The following is a 16,970-nucleotide window of genomic DNA, read 5'->3' on the forward strand; positions in this document are numbered from 1 at the left end:
GTTTGTAGAAATGGCATTAATGCCCTGATTTATTCACTGATTTGGGAAACCCTCTGCTACTGAAGCAGAATAACTGGCTTCAAAATTGAAGAGATATACTTGAGGGAGAAAGGATTATAGGCAGTCTATTAGACAGGATGCATCAATCCACAGAACCAGGTATAGATGTTCTGGATGGAGCTGCACTCCCTCTGGAAAGAAAAAAAAACATGTTTGGAGTGGTGTCCTGGACCCAAGATGTTAAGGGCCTTAAAAAAATCCAAATCCAAGAACGGTCATAGTTGGCATACCAGCCATACCTGGTCAAAGGCACTGATAGCCATTGAGTCTACCTGAGCCTCCAAGAACAAATCTGGAGCCAGGTGCACCCTCAAACTCCACATTACCCAAGAATGAGGTATTTGCAACCAGCTCGGAGTTGTTATAAACCACAGAATCCAAGACAAGCATCTTCAGGAGGCATGGACACAAGACCACCAGTTTAAGGCTGCATGAACTGAAATGGGAAGCCTAGGAAGGCAGTGCCATGGACACCTCAGCTAGAACTGCAAAGACAGTGGGAGCCAGCATGATTAATGGTCCAAGATGGTGGGAAGTGTATCCGGGAGGTGGGGAGTACAAGTTCCCTATCCCTATCACAAGTGAGACTGAGGATGCTGCTGGAGGAGAAATGGGATGCAAATATGATGATTACCTATGTGATAGCTAAACCAATGGGAAATGAGGCAGGCAGTTGTTTCGCAGGACACCTGCCTGATATTCATCTGCATATTTCCTGCAGAGATGAAAGGTGACCTGTCTTTCCCCTCTTGCCTAGTCTGTTTTATAGCAGTAGCCAAGTATACCCCCCCCCCCACTTAATAGGCCAGCTGATTGCTTGCCTTGCTTCCGCACTCCTGGTTGGAGACTAAAACTAGAATGGTCCTCCTCTGAAGCCACTCAATAGCTCTGCCTCCTCTTCCAGCATGGCAGTGCCTCTTATCTCCAAATACCTCACATGCCAGAACTCATACAGATTATAGTCTCGGTAACATGGGTATGTGGGAGACTCTGCAATTAAAAGGGCTCCGTTGTGGGCTTGGAATACTCTTGTTAAAGAATAAACTTTGTCATGGTTACCATCCTTGCATGAGAGCTGCTTTGTTGGCAAGCCTGCCTCCTTTTTATTATTTCTAAACAGTTACAGTACATCAAAATGGGAAATAAGTAATGAGATAATTGGAACCCGACTATTTAATATAGGCTACAAGGAAGCACATGTGAAAACCAAAAGTTCCAGCAACCTTCCTCCCTTGTACAGGCAGGCAGCCTCCTTCTCAAGCGCTTGCAAATGTGGCTTCTGAAGAATACATCTGATTAATGTCACCAGTCCATGAATGGAGTTAATGCCTCAAGGTGAAGGGGGGGGGAATCCAAGGCTTCTGTAAAATTGGCTCCAGTAGAGCAAGTGCTACCACATTAATGCTAGATGGATAAATTATAGCAGGACAGCTGGGCTTCAGTAAGTGATCCCCATAACCCTGCACTTCTTTCACACTTAAATGTACTTCCCCAGAGAGATCCAGCCATTTAAAGGCTGCTCACTGACTGAAAGGCAATTATGTCCAGAACTGGCCCATACATTTTCATGTTTACCAGGAAGCCCTTAAGTCACCCAAAGAACGAGATTGCTCATGGACGTGTTAATGGAACAGAGTGTGTTTCAAGTCTCTGACTTAAGAATGGATGCCATCTGGATCAGTAACAGCCAACAACTTGTATCCAACGTATGGACACTAAATCTTGGCGCAGTAAAGTCAAAGCATTTTAGTCCGGCTTCTGCTGAGCAAAGGTCAACCCACCAAAGCTGTGGGCTTTGCAGAAGGCGTACTGTGGGCATGTAAAAATAGAACAATATGGGGTTGCGGGGCAGAGAATGCTAGTATAGATAGGAACAGGGAAAAGAAGGGTCATTGGCCATTATGTTAATAAGCCCAAGACCCCGTTTACTAGGATTCTCAATCGCTCAGGATGATTAGCATGGTGAGGTGCAAAATTTACTCTGGAGCAGAGATACAATTCACAGGTGACTTGCCATGGACATCCAAGTAATTGCACCAAATGGCTACAAAGCCAGTAGCAGTCCCTGTACTGGGACCTCTGCTCTCCTTAACTTGGTCTGCAGGTTTTCTCATCACAGCAGGGCCGTCTTAAGCCCATCCAGCGCCCTGGCGCTCGGTCCCTCCAGCGCCCCCCTCCAGAGCCTCTCCAAGGGCTCGGGAGTGCCAAGCGGACCGCGGCAGCAGCGGGAGGCCACCTCCGAGGACTCCGTGCTGCCCCTCCTTCTCGTTTCCCCAGTGCTGGGTTCTGCTCAGTCAAGCTTCACCACCAGCGCTGAGCGGAACCCAGCACTGGGGAAACGAGAAGGAGGTGCAGTCCTCGGAGAAGGAGAGAGACGCAGCGTAGCCTCTCAGCTAGTGGAGCGCAGTCCTGGCCAGATCGCCGGAACCCTGCACTCACTTGGCACCCTTCCAGCGCCCAGCGCCGTAGTTCTCAGCGCCACTAGCCTCTATGGCTAGGACGGGCCTGCATCGCAGAAACATACCAGACTCTGTAAGCTCTGTAAGAGGTTGTTTTCCAAAGTCTGGTTATCACTTGCTTGGCTGCCATAGCACTAAATCTCTCCTCAGGCAATTTTGATCAGGGTTTCCATTTGGGCAGAGAGCCTACGCAGATACGTTGTAGGAGGAGGAGGAGCTGCGTGGCTTCATCAGTGGTGAAAGATACAAGTCCCCACCCCACCCCTCTACCCATGCTTCCCTCTCCAGGGGGTAATGACTACAAAAGACCTATCATGCCGTTGTATCAACTGCTGTTCGGAGTGCAGGCTTAGCTGCAGTCCAGGCTTAGCTACACCCTGGATCCTGCTCTAACCTTTTAATGCTGGGACTGGCAGGACAGCAATGCCTGTGCACCTTGGTTCCTCTCTGTTTTCTAGCCCCCAAGCCACTGACCCACAAAGGCCAAAAGACAGAAAGAAAGGGGTGGCTAAGGAGCGTGTCTGAAACCCTCGTGTCTGAAACCCTGAAGGGTCACTGCAGCCATTGCAGTCAATACCGAGCAACATGGACGGGTGGTCTGAATCTGTATAAGGAAACAAGAGCGTAGAGTGGAACTAGCTATGGAAGATGCCTGAAATAATGCTGTGAAAGCACAGGTGGGTAGGGAGCAGTTTGCACTTATACTGTTCCCCTGGAACGTATAGCTTCTTGCCCCAAGTGAGCAAACAGGTGGCACAGCTGTATTAAAATGAATTTAGCTTTCAGAAACATTTTTTCCTCCTGTATTCTAATTAAGCTGCTGTACTATTCCAAGCTCTGGCTGTCACAGACATTCCTGGGAATGGGAATTTATAGTTAAATTAAACAGCCTTGTGTTTTTCCACCTATCTCCCTATTGCCAAAACCGAAGGGGGGGGGGGGAAATCCTTGCAGAGATGTATCTTTGGTCTCCCTCCTCCTCCACACTTTGGTTCTTCCTCCCTTACAGGAGTCATGCCGAATGACTACAATCTAAAATCACAGTGGAAATCTAATTAGGGGTGGGGGAAAAATACCTTTCATCTAATAAAGTCCTCACATGTTGCAGCATATCACTCACAAGCCAGTTCCCATACTATCGCATGACTAGATAGGTATCTGAAAGCAGACGTCCGCCCTACTTCTCCGATAAGAGATTTGCTGCCGCAATCTTCTTTTCTTTTTTAAGGGGTTGGGTGGGGAGGACACTCCAGAGCACAGGCAGCAAACTTCTGCAAGAATTCATCGTGGTGGCTGCGCAGCTCATGTTCAGTTTGCACAGGTAGAAGTATGGCCCTTATTCAAAGGCAAATAAGCAGGTGAGACAGATGAGTAGGAGTAAAGAAAACAGCTTGGAGGAAGAGCGCTGCACTGCTCTCCAGTCTGCTGGGAGTTTTCTTTCCACTAACACACACCTAGTCCTAGTCCTCTGGGTAGGAACGGAACGGGTGGGGAAGGAAACACTGACAAACTGGCAGCATATTAATTGTATTTTAATCAATGTGCAACTTCTGTTTGATGAAGTTAAGGAGGCGCTGGAGAAGAGAAACAGCCAACTACACCCCAAGGCAAAAGCAAGCATGCACAGCCAATCTGACTTCAGCTATGCCGAACGTGCTGAATGATTTATTGAAGCCATCGGGGCCAGATTCTGTAGGTTGCACAACATGTCTGTGCCATGTGCAAAGCTGCCAATTAAAAAAGGGTTACAGGGTGCTTCTTCTTTAGCTTGTGCCAGCTATCACCCAGGGGTGACCCTCCTAAAGGCAAAACAATTGGAATAATCTGAAACAAATCAGATTTCAAGAAATCTCACACCGCTGCAGAATATGGAATATAAAACTAGCTGCCTTGTATTGACTTAGTCCATCTACTCCCATCAACATGAGTTCACCAAGGTGTTTTGCCACGGAACTACTTCCTCAGTTCTTTTCACTGGGGTTTTTCAGATCCTGAACCTGCAAAGCACTGAATTAGGCACACTCAATGACTAAAAGTGTGCATCACTTCTAGACCCACTGCTTCCTAGTAAAATATTAGTGCACAGCATGTTCATCTAAGTTTAAGATCATCGTACATGGGACATACTACAACCGAGTCTGAGCTTGGTCATTTATTCTCTTAACAGTGCAATCCTATCTGCATCTACTCAAAAGTAAGTGTTGCTGAGTTGTAAAGAATACGACTGAAGTCTACATCCTGTTTGTGCTTGGTGTTTTCTTGACTTTAAAAGCATTTTACCACCCATGCAATTACTGTATACACACTTTTTGAGCTTTCTGCAAAATTTTAAAAGGGAGCAAATTTTAAATGTATGTTTGATATAAGTAGGCATCTCAACTGTGGTGTAAACCAGGCAACCTGTCCTCAATCCTTTGGAGAGGTGTTTCACACACCACCTCAACTAATGTGCATAGCAGACTTGAAACAACTTGCCAACAAAAGGAATTTGGCCCTACCAAATTTTAATCTAGGGTTTGTAACAAATTCACTCACAGTTTCACTCATAAGGAAGAGCGCAAAACTGTTTTCATGTTATAAGACATGAATACATTCCACCCTGTGATGCTACACAGTATCTCTCTTTTGAGTTTCATATGTTAACATATGTGCATAATTTTATATACACATCATGCATAGCTATGCCAGTTCTTTCTGCTGGATGGTTCCAATTTTTTTATGGCACCTGACCACTTGGAAGCATGCCAGTTTGTATAGCAACACACACTCCTGGAGAACTGAATCATCCCTAATACAGAGGCTTGTGTAGAACCAAATCTAAAATTAGCAAGTACTATATGAGGGTTGGTCAACTATTAAGTTTGTTCTGCTTTATAGAAAGCAAATGATTCCAGTATATTCTGTATTTTTAAAAAGCAAATGTTTTACCATCATAAGCAACTATTGACATGTATGGGACTTGACAAACCTTTGTTGTTGTACACAATTCCATGGAGTACCAACTGACTGATGGGGTGGGGGCAGGAAGAGGAGAGGAGAGGAGAGGAGAGGAGACAGGCCAACTGGCAAATATTCAAATACCGTTTATGCCAGGAAAAGCCAAGCCTGAATTCCTAAACCAACCAATAACTTGAACCACCTAATTCAGTTCTTTATCTACCAAGTGATGTCTGCTCTAAACAGAAAACTCAAATTATGCCCCAAATGTTCAAGTAATGCTTTTGCTACCAGAATCTGAGTCCCACTTCATTTAATACCGTATAATGCTGTTATATTATCATGTGCATTGATACAAAGTTAAAAACTTACAACACAAGCACACGTGACGCATTTGGTCCCTTCAGGCTGAAATTCCTCACCTTCATGGTAATGTCTACCTTCAAATGTACAACCTGGGTGGAAAAAAAGAGAGAATAAGTTTGGCTCATATCTGTATAAGATCTCTCTTGCAGTTGAGCTGCATTATAAATGCAGTGTGTGAAAAGTACTAGTAGCCCAAACTGTTTGCAAATAGTAGTTTTGGATAAAATCATTATCTAAAATAACATGAGCACGTATGGGAATTCCTCTTAATTGCCTTTTCATTTCCAAGCCTTTAGGGCACACCACATTATCATTTTAAATCTTATCTTCATAACCACAGAGGTCGAGGAACTTAATTAAAATGCATTAAGTATGGAGTTCATAGTAATGTGTTGTACATCTTAGGAATTCAGATTTTAACAAACATGAAAAGAAAAATTGAACTCTGTAATCCTAACTGAGTACCACAATTATGTATTGATTATATCATGCGGAAACCAAACAGCCATCGTGAATACTGAAAAAGAAATCAATGTGATACTCTAGAGATGAGGAAGTGAGGTAGAGATTATTCATGGACAAGAAAAATATACATTAATGCCTGCTTTGCTTCTGCATATGAACCAATGTTTTATAGCAACAAGGATGGGGGAAAGTATGGTGCCAGGAAAGGGGCAAACACAGAGCTAGGCAGTGCCAGCTCCATGTTTAGTGGGGGGCTTGGGAACAATGTTCTGAGTGGACCCTTCCCTCCATGAGTGGGCTTCCCTCCTCATTGCCAGTGTCAGCTGTCTATTCACTTGTCCTCTTCCTATGAGTGCAACCCATAAAACCACCCTCAAGGCAAGAGGAGGGGTGTGTGAATTGTCAGCTATGGAGGGGAGGCCTCACTGAGAACATCAATTATGGCACAACTGCTTTGGCGACCTGTTAGGTTTCTGGGCTCAGTTCAAAGTGCTGGTTCTGACCCACAGAGTCTTATGCGGCTCAGGACCACAACACCTCAAGGACCGCCACTCCCCACGTGAACTGACCTGGACCCTGCAATCACCACCCAAGGCCCTTCTCCACGTGACCCCTGCGTGAGAGGGCTAGAGGATGGCTCCAAACTTGTGGAATGCTCTCCCCAAGGAAGCTCACCTGGCACCATCTTTATCTATATTTAAGCATGAGGCAAAAGGTTTCCTTTTTTCCTGAAGCTTTTGGCCCTTTGTGATCTCTTTTCAGTGAGGCAGGATCTGTAGACATATCTTTTATCTGTACAGATTGTGAGGAGATGGATAGGTTTTGATTCTGTTTATTGCAATTGGTTTAATTTTTCTATAGTCATGAAACAGTAACTGCATAAATTAGCAGCAGTACACCACAGTGAGCCAACTGCAAGGTTGTGGGCTTTGGCAGATGCCCAACAGTGCCAACCCTCGGAGCTAACTGAGGCCCCAGAAGGAAGGCTTCTCACAGGCAGCCAGAGACCACAACCCTTAGCTAGATGAACCAGGGCTCTGGGTTCTGAGCCTCGTATTCCACCTTAAAAACTGACCCAGAGAAGGTAATGCATTTTAGATTTGTATAGCACTGTCTCTTTGAAACCTTACCTGGACATGTGGGGCAGCACATTCCTGGCTGCTCTGAAGGGTTTTTGCAATGAACAATGCAGTGAATCTCAGATTCTGTTATCACTCCTTCCTGTCAAGAGCACAACAAACCAACGATTATTTACAATCCAAAAATTAAAGTAAAGCACGGAGTACACATGGAAGGGAGGTACAGAAATAAATAACATATTATATAAGCAATTTGCACAATTGACATAATGATAAAAAATTAAGATAATGATCAGAATCTTAAGGCATTTTTAACATACAGAATTTAAATCAGATTTTGTACTTCACATCTCTGTAAAGTAGCTACACTTTTTGTACTTCACATCTCTGTAATGTAGCTACACTTTCCTATATGATAACATTCATACATACTCATACTGTAAATAGGAGAGAGGTGCTCTTTAACATCGCTAAAGAGCACAGTGGCCTGGTGACACTTTGTCACATCAACTTATGCTGGATTTTTGCATTTTCAAAAAATAACACTGTTGTTTGATGACAAAGGGGTAGAGCTATGACCGAGATGGGAGGCACTCAATGATGTTTATTTATTTTTATTTACAAAGCTCATTAAATGTGGACCACTGGGAAAGGACTGGAATTGGCATTTGCTGTGGTTGTCCTTGTCTCTCTGTACAATGGTCCAAACTGAGATTAATCCAAAAGTAAAATAGTACTTGAGTCTTCCTAACTCCACTTGCTAGATTCAGCTATGATGTAGGAAACCAAGAAACCTTCTTGAGAGGAAAAAACCAACGCCACTCTTCTCAAAAGCCTTTAAGACACGGGAAATGTTAAAATAACGCTTTGATTGCAACAGGCCTGATAAAGACATTCCTCCCACCCTACTTCCTTGGAGGAAAGGGGCTTATGAAAAGAGATAAAAGGTTCTCCTTCTGTGGAATGGAAGCCTCTTATCTCTGATGCTTCTGCAGATAGGGGTCTAGTAAATGATCACTTCCTGCACTCCTTGCTCCAGAAGTCAAAATCTTGGTAAATAAAATGACAGGATCTCTGTGCACAGGTTGCTCTTTTCTGATGGATCTATCTGCATTCCTAAGCACAGAGAAAGAGAAGTATTTTTTAAAAAACAAATTCCAAATCTTAGTGCTTTAAATGGAAGCAGAATAACCCATTTCTGCATTTGGACCCTGAAAATGACAAGTATACTCAGGCAAGAACTACACACCCCAAGAGCAACCTTGCATTTCATGTAAACCACAAGTGTGCATTAATTCCTCCCTCTCCCCATAGAATGCCTGGGACAACTTATTCATATCCTGATGTCACAGTGTTGTGGGTTTTCTTGTCCACAAGTGGCAGCCTATGATTACATGGGGAGACAGGGAAAGGCCCAACTCAGTGCGATCAGGATATGGGCATGTTACCACAGGCATGGCAGACAGGGGATGAAATGCACAGTTGTCTTTTGTGGCCACAGCCACACGTCTCATGTGACATGAGCTCCTGACCTCAAGATCTAGCCCCCTTTTTAAAAAAGGTTGAAAAATGGATATTTGATACCTTGTTCTCCAATATAAAAATTCTCAGAGCGGCTCCCAGTATGAAATCAAATCAACAACAACAGAGTTAAACACATTTTTAACCAAACAAAAGAGCAGGAACATGGCCAGAAAAAGGCAGAGTTTAAAATTAAAGAAATAAAAGGCCTGGGAGAATAAAGGGGGGCAGGGCTCAACCCTTCTTCAATTGACAAAACAGGAGACTCAGTGCTTGCCCCTGGTGAAAGGGAGCCCAAGGCACCACCACAGAAAAGGCATATCCCCAGTCGCCATTTTCCAATAGCAGTGGAACTTAATGCATGGGCAGGCTCACATGAAAGAATGCAGTCCCTGAGTCGAAACAGTCCTCCAAACCTGCTCTGCATACAGTGAGTTCCTGTAATGAAAGCAGGATGCTGCCAGAGCACGGATAGCCACACAACTCATTCACACACATTCAGGCTGTCTCTATCCAGAAGCGGTCACAGCTGGCACACTAGCCTTAGCTGGAGAAGCATGCTTCGTGCCAGAATGGCACTTGGACCTCCAAAGACAAGGCCAGTTCCAAGAAGAAACGTCTCCCTCCAGACTGCTAAACTGATCCTTTAGGGCAAATGCAACCCCACCTAGAACAGCCTGAACAACCCACCATCCAGGACACTCACGCAACCCCACCCTCTGCCTTGTCCAGACTGAGCTTCAGTTTGTTGGCCTCTGATACGCACTTTGGATCCTACCTAAATCTAATGAAGCCTGGGAGCCTGGCATGCATTTCACTGTTCTGTATCCACCAAATGTACGTCCAAATAAAGCCCAAGTACTAAAGATATACTGTTTGGCTTCTGCTACACACAACATAGACGGAATTTGGGATAAGTAACATTTAGACATACCGTGTTATAATTTGGGGGTAGAAAAGCCTAAGGCTAGTTTCATATTTAATATAAACATTTCAGACTTTCAGAACCCCACTCCTTTAACATCTTGAATCCATTGCTCTGTCTAAAAGTGCTTTCACAGAAGGCCCTGAATCTTTCCTTGGGGAGATCTTCATTTTCTTGCTATTTTCATAGGCAAATGTCCGAGCAATCGACTATATACAGCAATGCCCATATACCAATGGTGCCTTCCATTATTTACTTACCTCCAGATTCTTCATTTAATTCCCAACCCATTATAATTTCACTTTATGAATCAACACAATCTTTCCCTTTCTTGAGATTTAGAAACTTAGGCTTTTAAATAATAATAATAATAATAATAATAATAATAATAATCCATGTGTTCTATTCCTTACCTGACACTGATTCATGATACATGGTTTGTCCGAGACCTGCCATGACTGTGAGCTGTTATATGATTTTCCTTCAAAACTGCAACCTAGAAGGAAAATGAAAAATTAAATGAGTAGAGCAGTTCTTTTTATTTTACTAATCCACACCCACCCACTAAAAACCACCACATTCTTTCAAGGGCTGTCTAATTTCTACAGTTCTGGAGGTATAGCATTCCATGGAAATTCTGTTATCGGAGGCACAATTTGCATTCTAAAAAATGTTACCACTTACAAAATAAAGCAAGTTTCTCATCCTCATGGTTCAGAAAATACAACTGAAAACATGCAGGCTAGCTTATAGCTAACCATAACAAAGAGAGAGAGAAAGGGATGGGTGCCACTGGTGGTTTGGATGAGCTATAGTAATTACCTTTTTTTAGGTATTAGATGAGGAGACTAAAGGGGAAAGTGGAGTAGTATTTTTGTAATGTGCTCTTACTAAAATAAAAGGCATTGCCCATGAAAACAGCAAAAACATTTTTGTGCATTTTTCCAAGCCTCATATTCTGTCTCTCAGTCCTGTTCTCTGTTCAAGAGAGTTGCAATTGCAGAGAAGTACTGTCTTAATGCAGAACTCTTCAGAAAACTGCCGGAATGGTAAATGTCTTCCACTTTGGCAAGTTTATTCAGCCAGGTAGAATTCCACCTGCTACATGACTGAGCACAGAGCATATTTGGCACAGAAAGTAGCAATTACTGAATTCCTCACATTCAGAGATATCTGTGAAGGCCTTGCTTTCCATCCTGCTCATTACACCATAATCAAGCATTAAGACCATTCATACTATTTATCCTCCAGATGGAGAAGAAACCTTCTGGATTAAATCAAAGGGCGGGGGAACCACGGGCTTCATTCCAATATACTCCTAAAGCTCCGCACAGAAGGCCAAACCACTTTCATTTCAAGTGCACTTTGTCAATTTGTACCGGCTATGCATTTACTTCTAACCTTCAGACTATTGCATTGTACTTTATTAAGGCAAAAGAAAAAAAACATGAAGCTCAAACACTTATTTTGTTTTTACTGAGATACCGGTAGTAGATTCACATTAATTTATTTCATTTATTTTACTTATTTATGATATGTGTATGCCACTCAATACATAAAGTTCTCTGAACAGCTAACAGTCAACCCACTTGGGCATTTTAAAAAAACACAATCGGTTCTTTTTTTAAAAAAAATCAGATTCTGTAGGGAGAACCGTTTTCCTGCCTCGTATTGCCACCTTCTTTCATCATTAAAAAAGGAGTGTTCACCAACTTCCGAGGAAGTCCGTTCCACTATCCAACAACCCTTACTATCAGAAAGTAAACGTCAGGGCTCCTATATAAGCATCTTCCAAAGGCAACTATTATTACATTTTAGCATAGATGTCTCTAAATAATGATACTGAAGAAACAGCGAAACATGCCCATCACTCCTTGTAGTGTGGAATCTGCCATGTTTCTAATATTGCTACATAAATTAATGAGACTTACTTGCCCACTTTGGCCTATGAAACACATTGATGCACCAGGTTGCTAAATAAGCTGCTCACTCTTTCCCTAAAGACTTCATTCAAAACAGTCATTTCAAAACTAATAATTCACCAGGCATTTTTGCTTATTTTATGTTAGCAGGAATTTTATAAGCAGGTCGTTTCCTATACTCCCAAGAGGGAAAAATTATGGTAACATACTGTATATTGGCCCCATAATCCCCTTTTCCTACGGTGGATTTTTCTAATTCTTTTTCTTTTACTCCCTACTCCTTTTTTAAAGTTTCTCTTGGCATGAAAAATAAACATCAGGAGGAAGAAAAATTTTCAAGGACATGTTATATTTAATTCTTGATAAATTGTTCCTCAGAGGAAAGTCCAGACAAACTAGTGCAGAAATATAAAAACATCCCAACAGTGCCCCTTTAAAAAAAAGCATCTGTATTTCATAAACATTAACATGTAGACCAAGTTAAAAGAACGGCAAATTCTATACACGGAGGATAGTAAATGCATTGTTGCATATTTTTGTAACATATTAAAATCAAAGGCATTGCCTGGCCAAGCCCCAAAATGTTCTTAAATTATTTTACTGATGCAAAACTTGCAATAACCTAACATTAATAGGACTAGCACAGACATAACCCTTAACAGACTGAAAGGAGACTACCCCCAACCTCCCACTGTACTGTTTAACATGGTTCATCATAATGTCCGCGTTGATATTAACTAAGATTCCCACATAAACCAACCGGAATTTGAAGCTGGTTACAAATTGCAGGGTAGCAGTCCTTTGTGGCCAGCACTGAAAAATCATGGTTAAGGATGGATCGTGAAGAAATCTTTACATGTAAGCATTGGACAAGAGGAACCTGCACACATTAAGGCTGCAATGTGTGTTGCAGTCCAGCAATATCTGGAGGACCATATTTCCCACCTTTGACTTGTGCAAAGCGCAGGATAGGTGTGTGTGTGTGTGTGTGTGTGTGTGTGTGTGTTATACTCAGCCAAACTGGGAGCACAGGAGAACTGCAATATTTGCACTACCTGAACAAAAACTGGACTCCCTAGACATTTGCTTTAAGTCTGTGAGTGAATGCCTCGCCATTCAAGGAGTTCTTACTAGTCAACCACACCATGCTGAAGCAGACATAAAGTTCCATGCCGGACAAAAACTTTAGTGAAAGGGGAAATAGATACTGCTGTGCCGCTTCCTCTATAAAAACGCAAACTTCTGTTTTGTTTTGTTTTTAGGAACAACATTATTTATTAACTTGTAAAGATAAAAGCAACTGTGCTCAAGGATTAATCTTTCAAGTTGGCTTCTCTGATTATCTCAGCTAACAATCTAGTACTCATCTCAGTTAGTTCCCAAAGCTGGGAGATGGGGGTGCGGAGAATTGGGGTGCAAGGTGCTTAAAAAGCCCCCCTCAATCTTTTAGATGGAGTTGGCATATATTGGAGTTGCATGATGTCTTAATCTGCAACCCCTCCAATGGCACTTGGAATTGGTACTGAAGCCTGCTCATTGGAGGGGGGGAAACTGGGTTTTTGTCAACTGTGCATGCATTGAATGGATGGTAAATCACCACCACCAGCAAAAAAACAATATACGTGCATGACAGAAATAGAGAACTAATGGCATTTGAAAAGAAGGAGGAGTACACGGCTATGCAGAACTGTGGAAAGTTACCCAAACTTCGTATAGACTAGATACACCTCTTTCCAAAATACAGTAAAGTTAAATGCCAGCTTCTCTCACAGCAGTTAACTATTAAAAGAGGAAGATTCACCTGCCCTTACCAGAACCCACCTCCTGCGTTGCCACATGGCCTGCTCATTCTGTCACTAAAGCAGTGACTGAATACTGGTATAAGCCACACCTGCAGGACAATATGGAATAAAAGAAGAAGAATGTGAACATACCCATAAAGCATAAAGTATTTATTTACTGCATTTATGGGTATGTTCACATTCTTCTTCTTTTATTCTTTGGCGATCACTCGTAGCCGAGTAAGTTGGTCTTCCATGAACACGGTCTTAACAGTGAGCCCGTAAGTGACTGTGGAGTCCAATTCTGGATCCACACGTCCTTCCACAGTGGGGACATAGGTTTCAGGGCGGGAGTTGTTCCATCACAGCATCCGGTATGTTCCCACTGCTAATTTTTGGCACTGCATTCACATGGCATTAGTCACAATCCATATCGATCCTGCAGTTTCTTGACAAAAACTGCTGTTGGGTGCGGGGTTTTTTCCTCAAACCAGCTTCAATCTGATCATAGACAACTGGAAGCAGAATAAGTCGTAATGTGAACATAGTCTAACAGTCAGCAGCAGCAGCAGCAGCAGCAGGTGAGCATGCAAGTGCAGGTGACAGGTGTTCCATGGGGGTTGCGGGGGGGGGGATATAAGTTCATGTGCATCCGCTGTAAACATCACTGCCCTCTCTCTGATGCAAACAGCTCTGTGCAAATGTGGCTTGAAATGCAGAAAGGCAATGTGAATTTACCCTAACTTTCTCCATATAGAGAAAGTGTGTCTTTAGAAATTATCAAACTCCATTCAAAGGCAAATCTCACATTAATCAAAACTTATGAGCTGTTTTTTATTTCAGGGCCCTGCCACATACCTTTTGAAGGTATATTCACGCTATAAACATGCTGATTTTGTATCAGTTTAGCTGTTGCTAAAGAATCCAGGAGGTTGTGGTTTAGTGAATTTGCCGACAATCCCTTGTGGGAAGTCCCTGGGCCACCTCTGGGAAGAGGAAACAACTAGTAAAATGCTATCGCACAGTAAGTGAAAGGAAACGGTTGTGATCCTAAACTATCACTTGACACCATGGTGGTTGCCCTTGGACAGACTAGGCATTCTTATTTGTGGGGATCCTGCCAAAGAAGGCATTGGATTAGATAACCGGAGACCACTTCCAAAGTCATTCTTCTACAGTTCTAGGGTGTGATCTTTGCCCTGCACTCATATTGACATCAATGGGAGGTGTGCATTGGGAACAAGAACAGAGTATGGCTCACAGTTATCATAAACGTACCTTATCCATCTCCAATCCACTAATAACAAACACTTATTAGGAAAGCAAATACATATTGTTATAGATGGAGACAGACCCAAATTAAAATGACATATCTCCGTCCAACTAAATAAGGAAAGACTGCCAAATCCATTTCTATAACAATCCGTGATCTCATATGTTTTGATTAAATATATTGAATAAATGAGAGAAGGGAAAAGGCATGTTTTGCCCCACTGCTACAACTGTAGAAGAAACGGGGCAAAAATTCATGATTTAACTCTTTCTTTAGAGGTCTTTAGAGGTCTGCACAAATATTGTTTTCCTGTTAGGAAAGCAATTCAATACTAAGGGCTTAGTTAGTTGCACTCAGTTCCTGCTGAAACCTTTGGGACTTAATATCAGTCATTACTAACTTTTCACATTGAATTCAATGGGGCCTAAGAGCAGTTTAGTCTGGATGCAACCCCATGAGGCCCCTATTTCTAAAAAGGAGGTCTGGTTTGACCTATGACTCCCTGGAAATCATGTGCCGCAACTAGAAGCCTTTTCCAGACATCTCAATGTGTCTGGGCTGGTTGTGGTTGCTCCATCACCAAGAACATTTCACTCTCCACATGCTTAAGCAACTCTTTCAGAATGGTTACTTCACATACTCTTGCACAAGGGATAAGCCTTGTATTGAAAACAGGTTTCAGGGGTAATCTTGGTTAAGTGAGTCCTTGCTACAATACAGTATGACAACAGAATGCATTACCTAATGGGCGTCTGCGCATCTACCCATGTGTCAAAGTCATGCTAAAGAAGGTATTCAAAGAGGAACCTAAGGAAGACCAGGTGATGTCTAAGGCCACTAACAAAGCTGCAACTTTTGCTTTCGCCAGCCATAGTGAAAAAATCTACAGATATGTCAAATCCCTACTATTGGCAATAGCACTGTCTGTATAGTTCAGCATCTAGAACATAGCTGATTTAGATTAGTTTGTAAATGTAGTTGCCTTCCTCAGTGACTGGCTGAACGCATGACTGCTTACACAAAGCCCGCCACACTGTAATTGCTGAAGGTATGTGAGGTGCTCCAAAACCACATGAATTCCTCTGTCTTGTAGCTAAATTCCCTTCCCAGCCTTGATACTCTGGCTGTAATTATGAGACATCCTTGGCAGTTTTAATCAGTTACCCCAAAGGCAAAGAATGAAACCAAAGAATGAAATCTAAGCCTGATCTAAGGCTCTCCAGTGGTTGCTTACTACAGCTCCCAGCAGCCTCAGTCAGTGTGCCCAATGACCAAGGATGGTGGGAGTTGTTGTTCAGCAACATCCAGAAGGCCACCCCTCTTGTAAAGCCACCACCTCTACACTGAAGAATGGGAACAGATAGCTACATGTTTCTGCATGGAAACACCCAGAACTGGCAAAATCCATAATATAATTGAGTCACTGATGGATTATACCAACCTGTTTTGGATTGCATAATACAGGCAAGATATAAATGTTTTCAATAAATAAAGGAAATATATAGTATGTTGAACATATGAAGCAACTGATTAGCAGGACATAATTTCAATGTTGTGCAATGCTTAGGGCTCAATCAATGAACGGGAGCAACCAAAATCAATGGTACATGAATACAGACTATATTAACAATCAGGGTGAGACCTTGATGAAGCCCCATGAAATAATAAATGTAAAACAAAATAAAAAATAGTAAATTTTAAATGTATGCCATTTCAGTTTACAGAATTCTTAAAAGGTGCTGCTGCAAACTGTAGGTTTGATTGTTTTAAGGCCAGCATTTTATATAAATTGGTGGGTTCAGGTTGGTCTAGCAGGGCACACATTCAGAAAAACAAAGCTGCACACCAGAAAAAGTGCATAAACATATCAGCCATCAAGTGCTTTTATTCGTCAAGGAAAAATACATATCCATATCCACCAAATCTGTTTTGTCAGAATTATAGCATATTCTATTTTCTTTCTCTTATGTTTCCCCCCCTGTATATTGATATTATGTTTGTGTTGGTTGTGGGGTTCAGAGCTCCCCATCAACATACCCCCCTTTAAGTTACTTCATGCATGTCAGGAACTCACTTGTCAGAAAACTTTTTGTTGTTTTTCTTTTTAAAACAGATTTGTCCTATATTACTCTCCCTGCTTTTCTATTTAAAACGTGCCTTTTCGTTTTAAATGCAATCCTTC

General features: G+C 42.3%; 1 protein-coding gene across 3 annotated transcripts in view; it reads right to left on the reverse strand.

The window, feature by feature from the left end:
* The window catches only part of BMPER (BMP binding endothelial regulator), a 158,432-nt gene that overhangs the window by 106,736 nt on the left and 34,726 nt on the right, over positions 1 to 16,970 (reverse strand). For 2 of the 3 annotated variants that reach the window (XM_035128736.3, XM_088653429.1), the window contains 3 exons: positions 10,226 to 10,308; positions 7,418 to 7,508; positions 5,829 to 5,911 (listed from right to left, as the gene is read on the reverse strand). In XM_035128736.3, the coding sequence (XP_034984627.3) occupies positions 5,829 to 5,911; positions 7,418 to 7,508; positions 10,226 to 10,308 (257 nt within the window). The remainder of the gene's footprint in view (positions 1 to 5,828; positions 5,912 to 7,417; positions 7,509 to 10,225; positions 10,309 to 16,970) is intronic. The other variant, XM_035128737.3, reaches the window with a different exon arrangement.

The sequence above is a fragment of the Zootoca vivipara genome, chromosome 11 (genome assembly GCF_965207765.1).
Source record: "Zootoca vivipara chromosome 11, rZooViv2.hap1.1, whole genome shotgun sequence".
Lineage (NCBI taxonomy): Eukaryota > Metazoa > Chordata > Lepidosauria > Squamata > Lacertidae > Zootoca > Zootoca vivipara.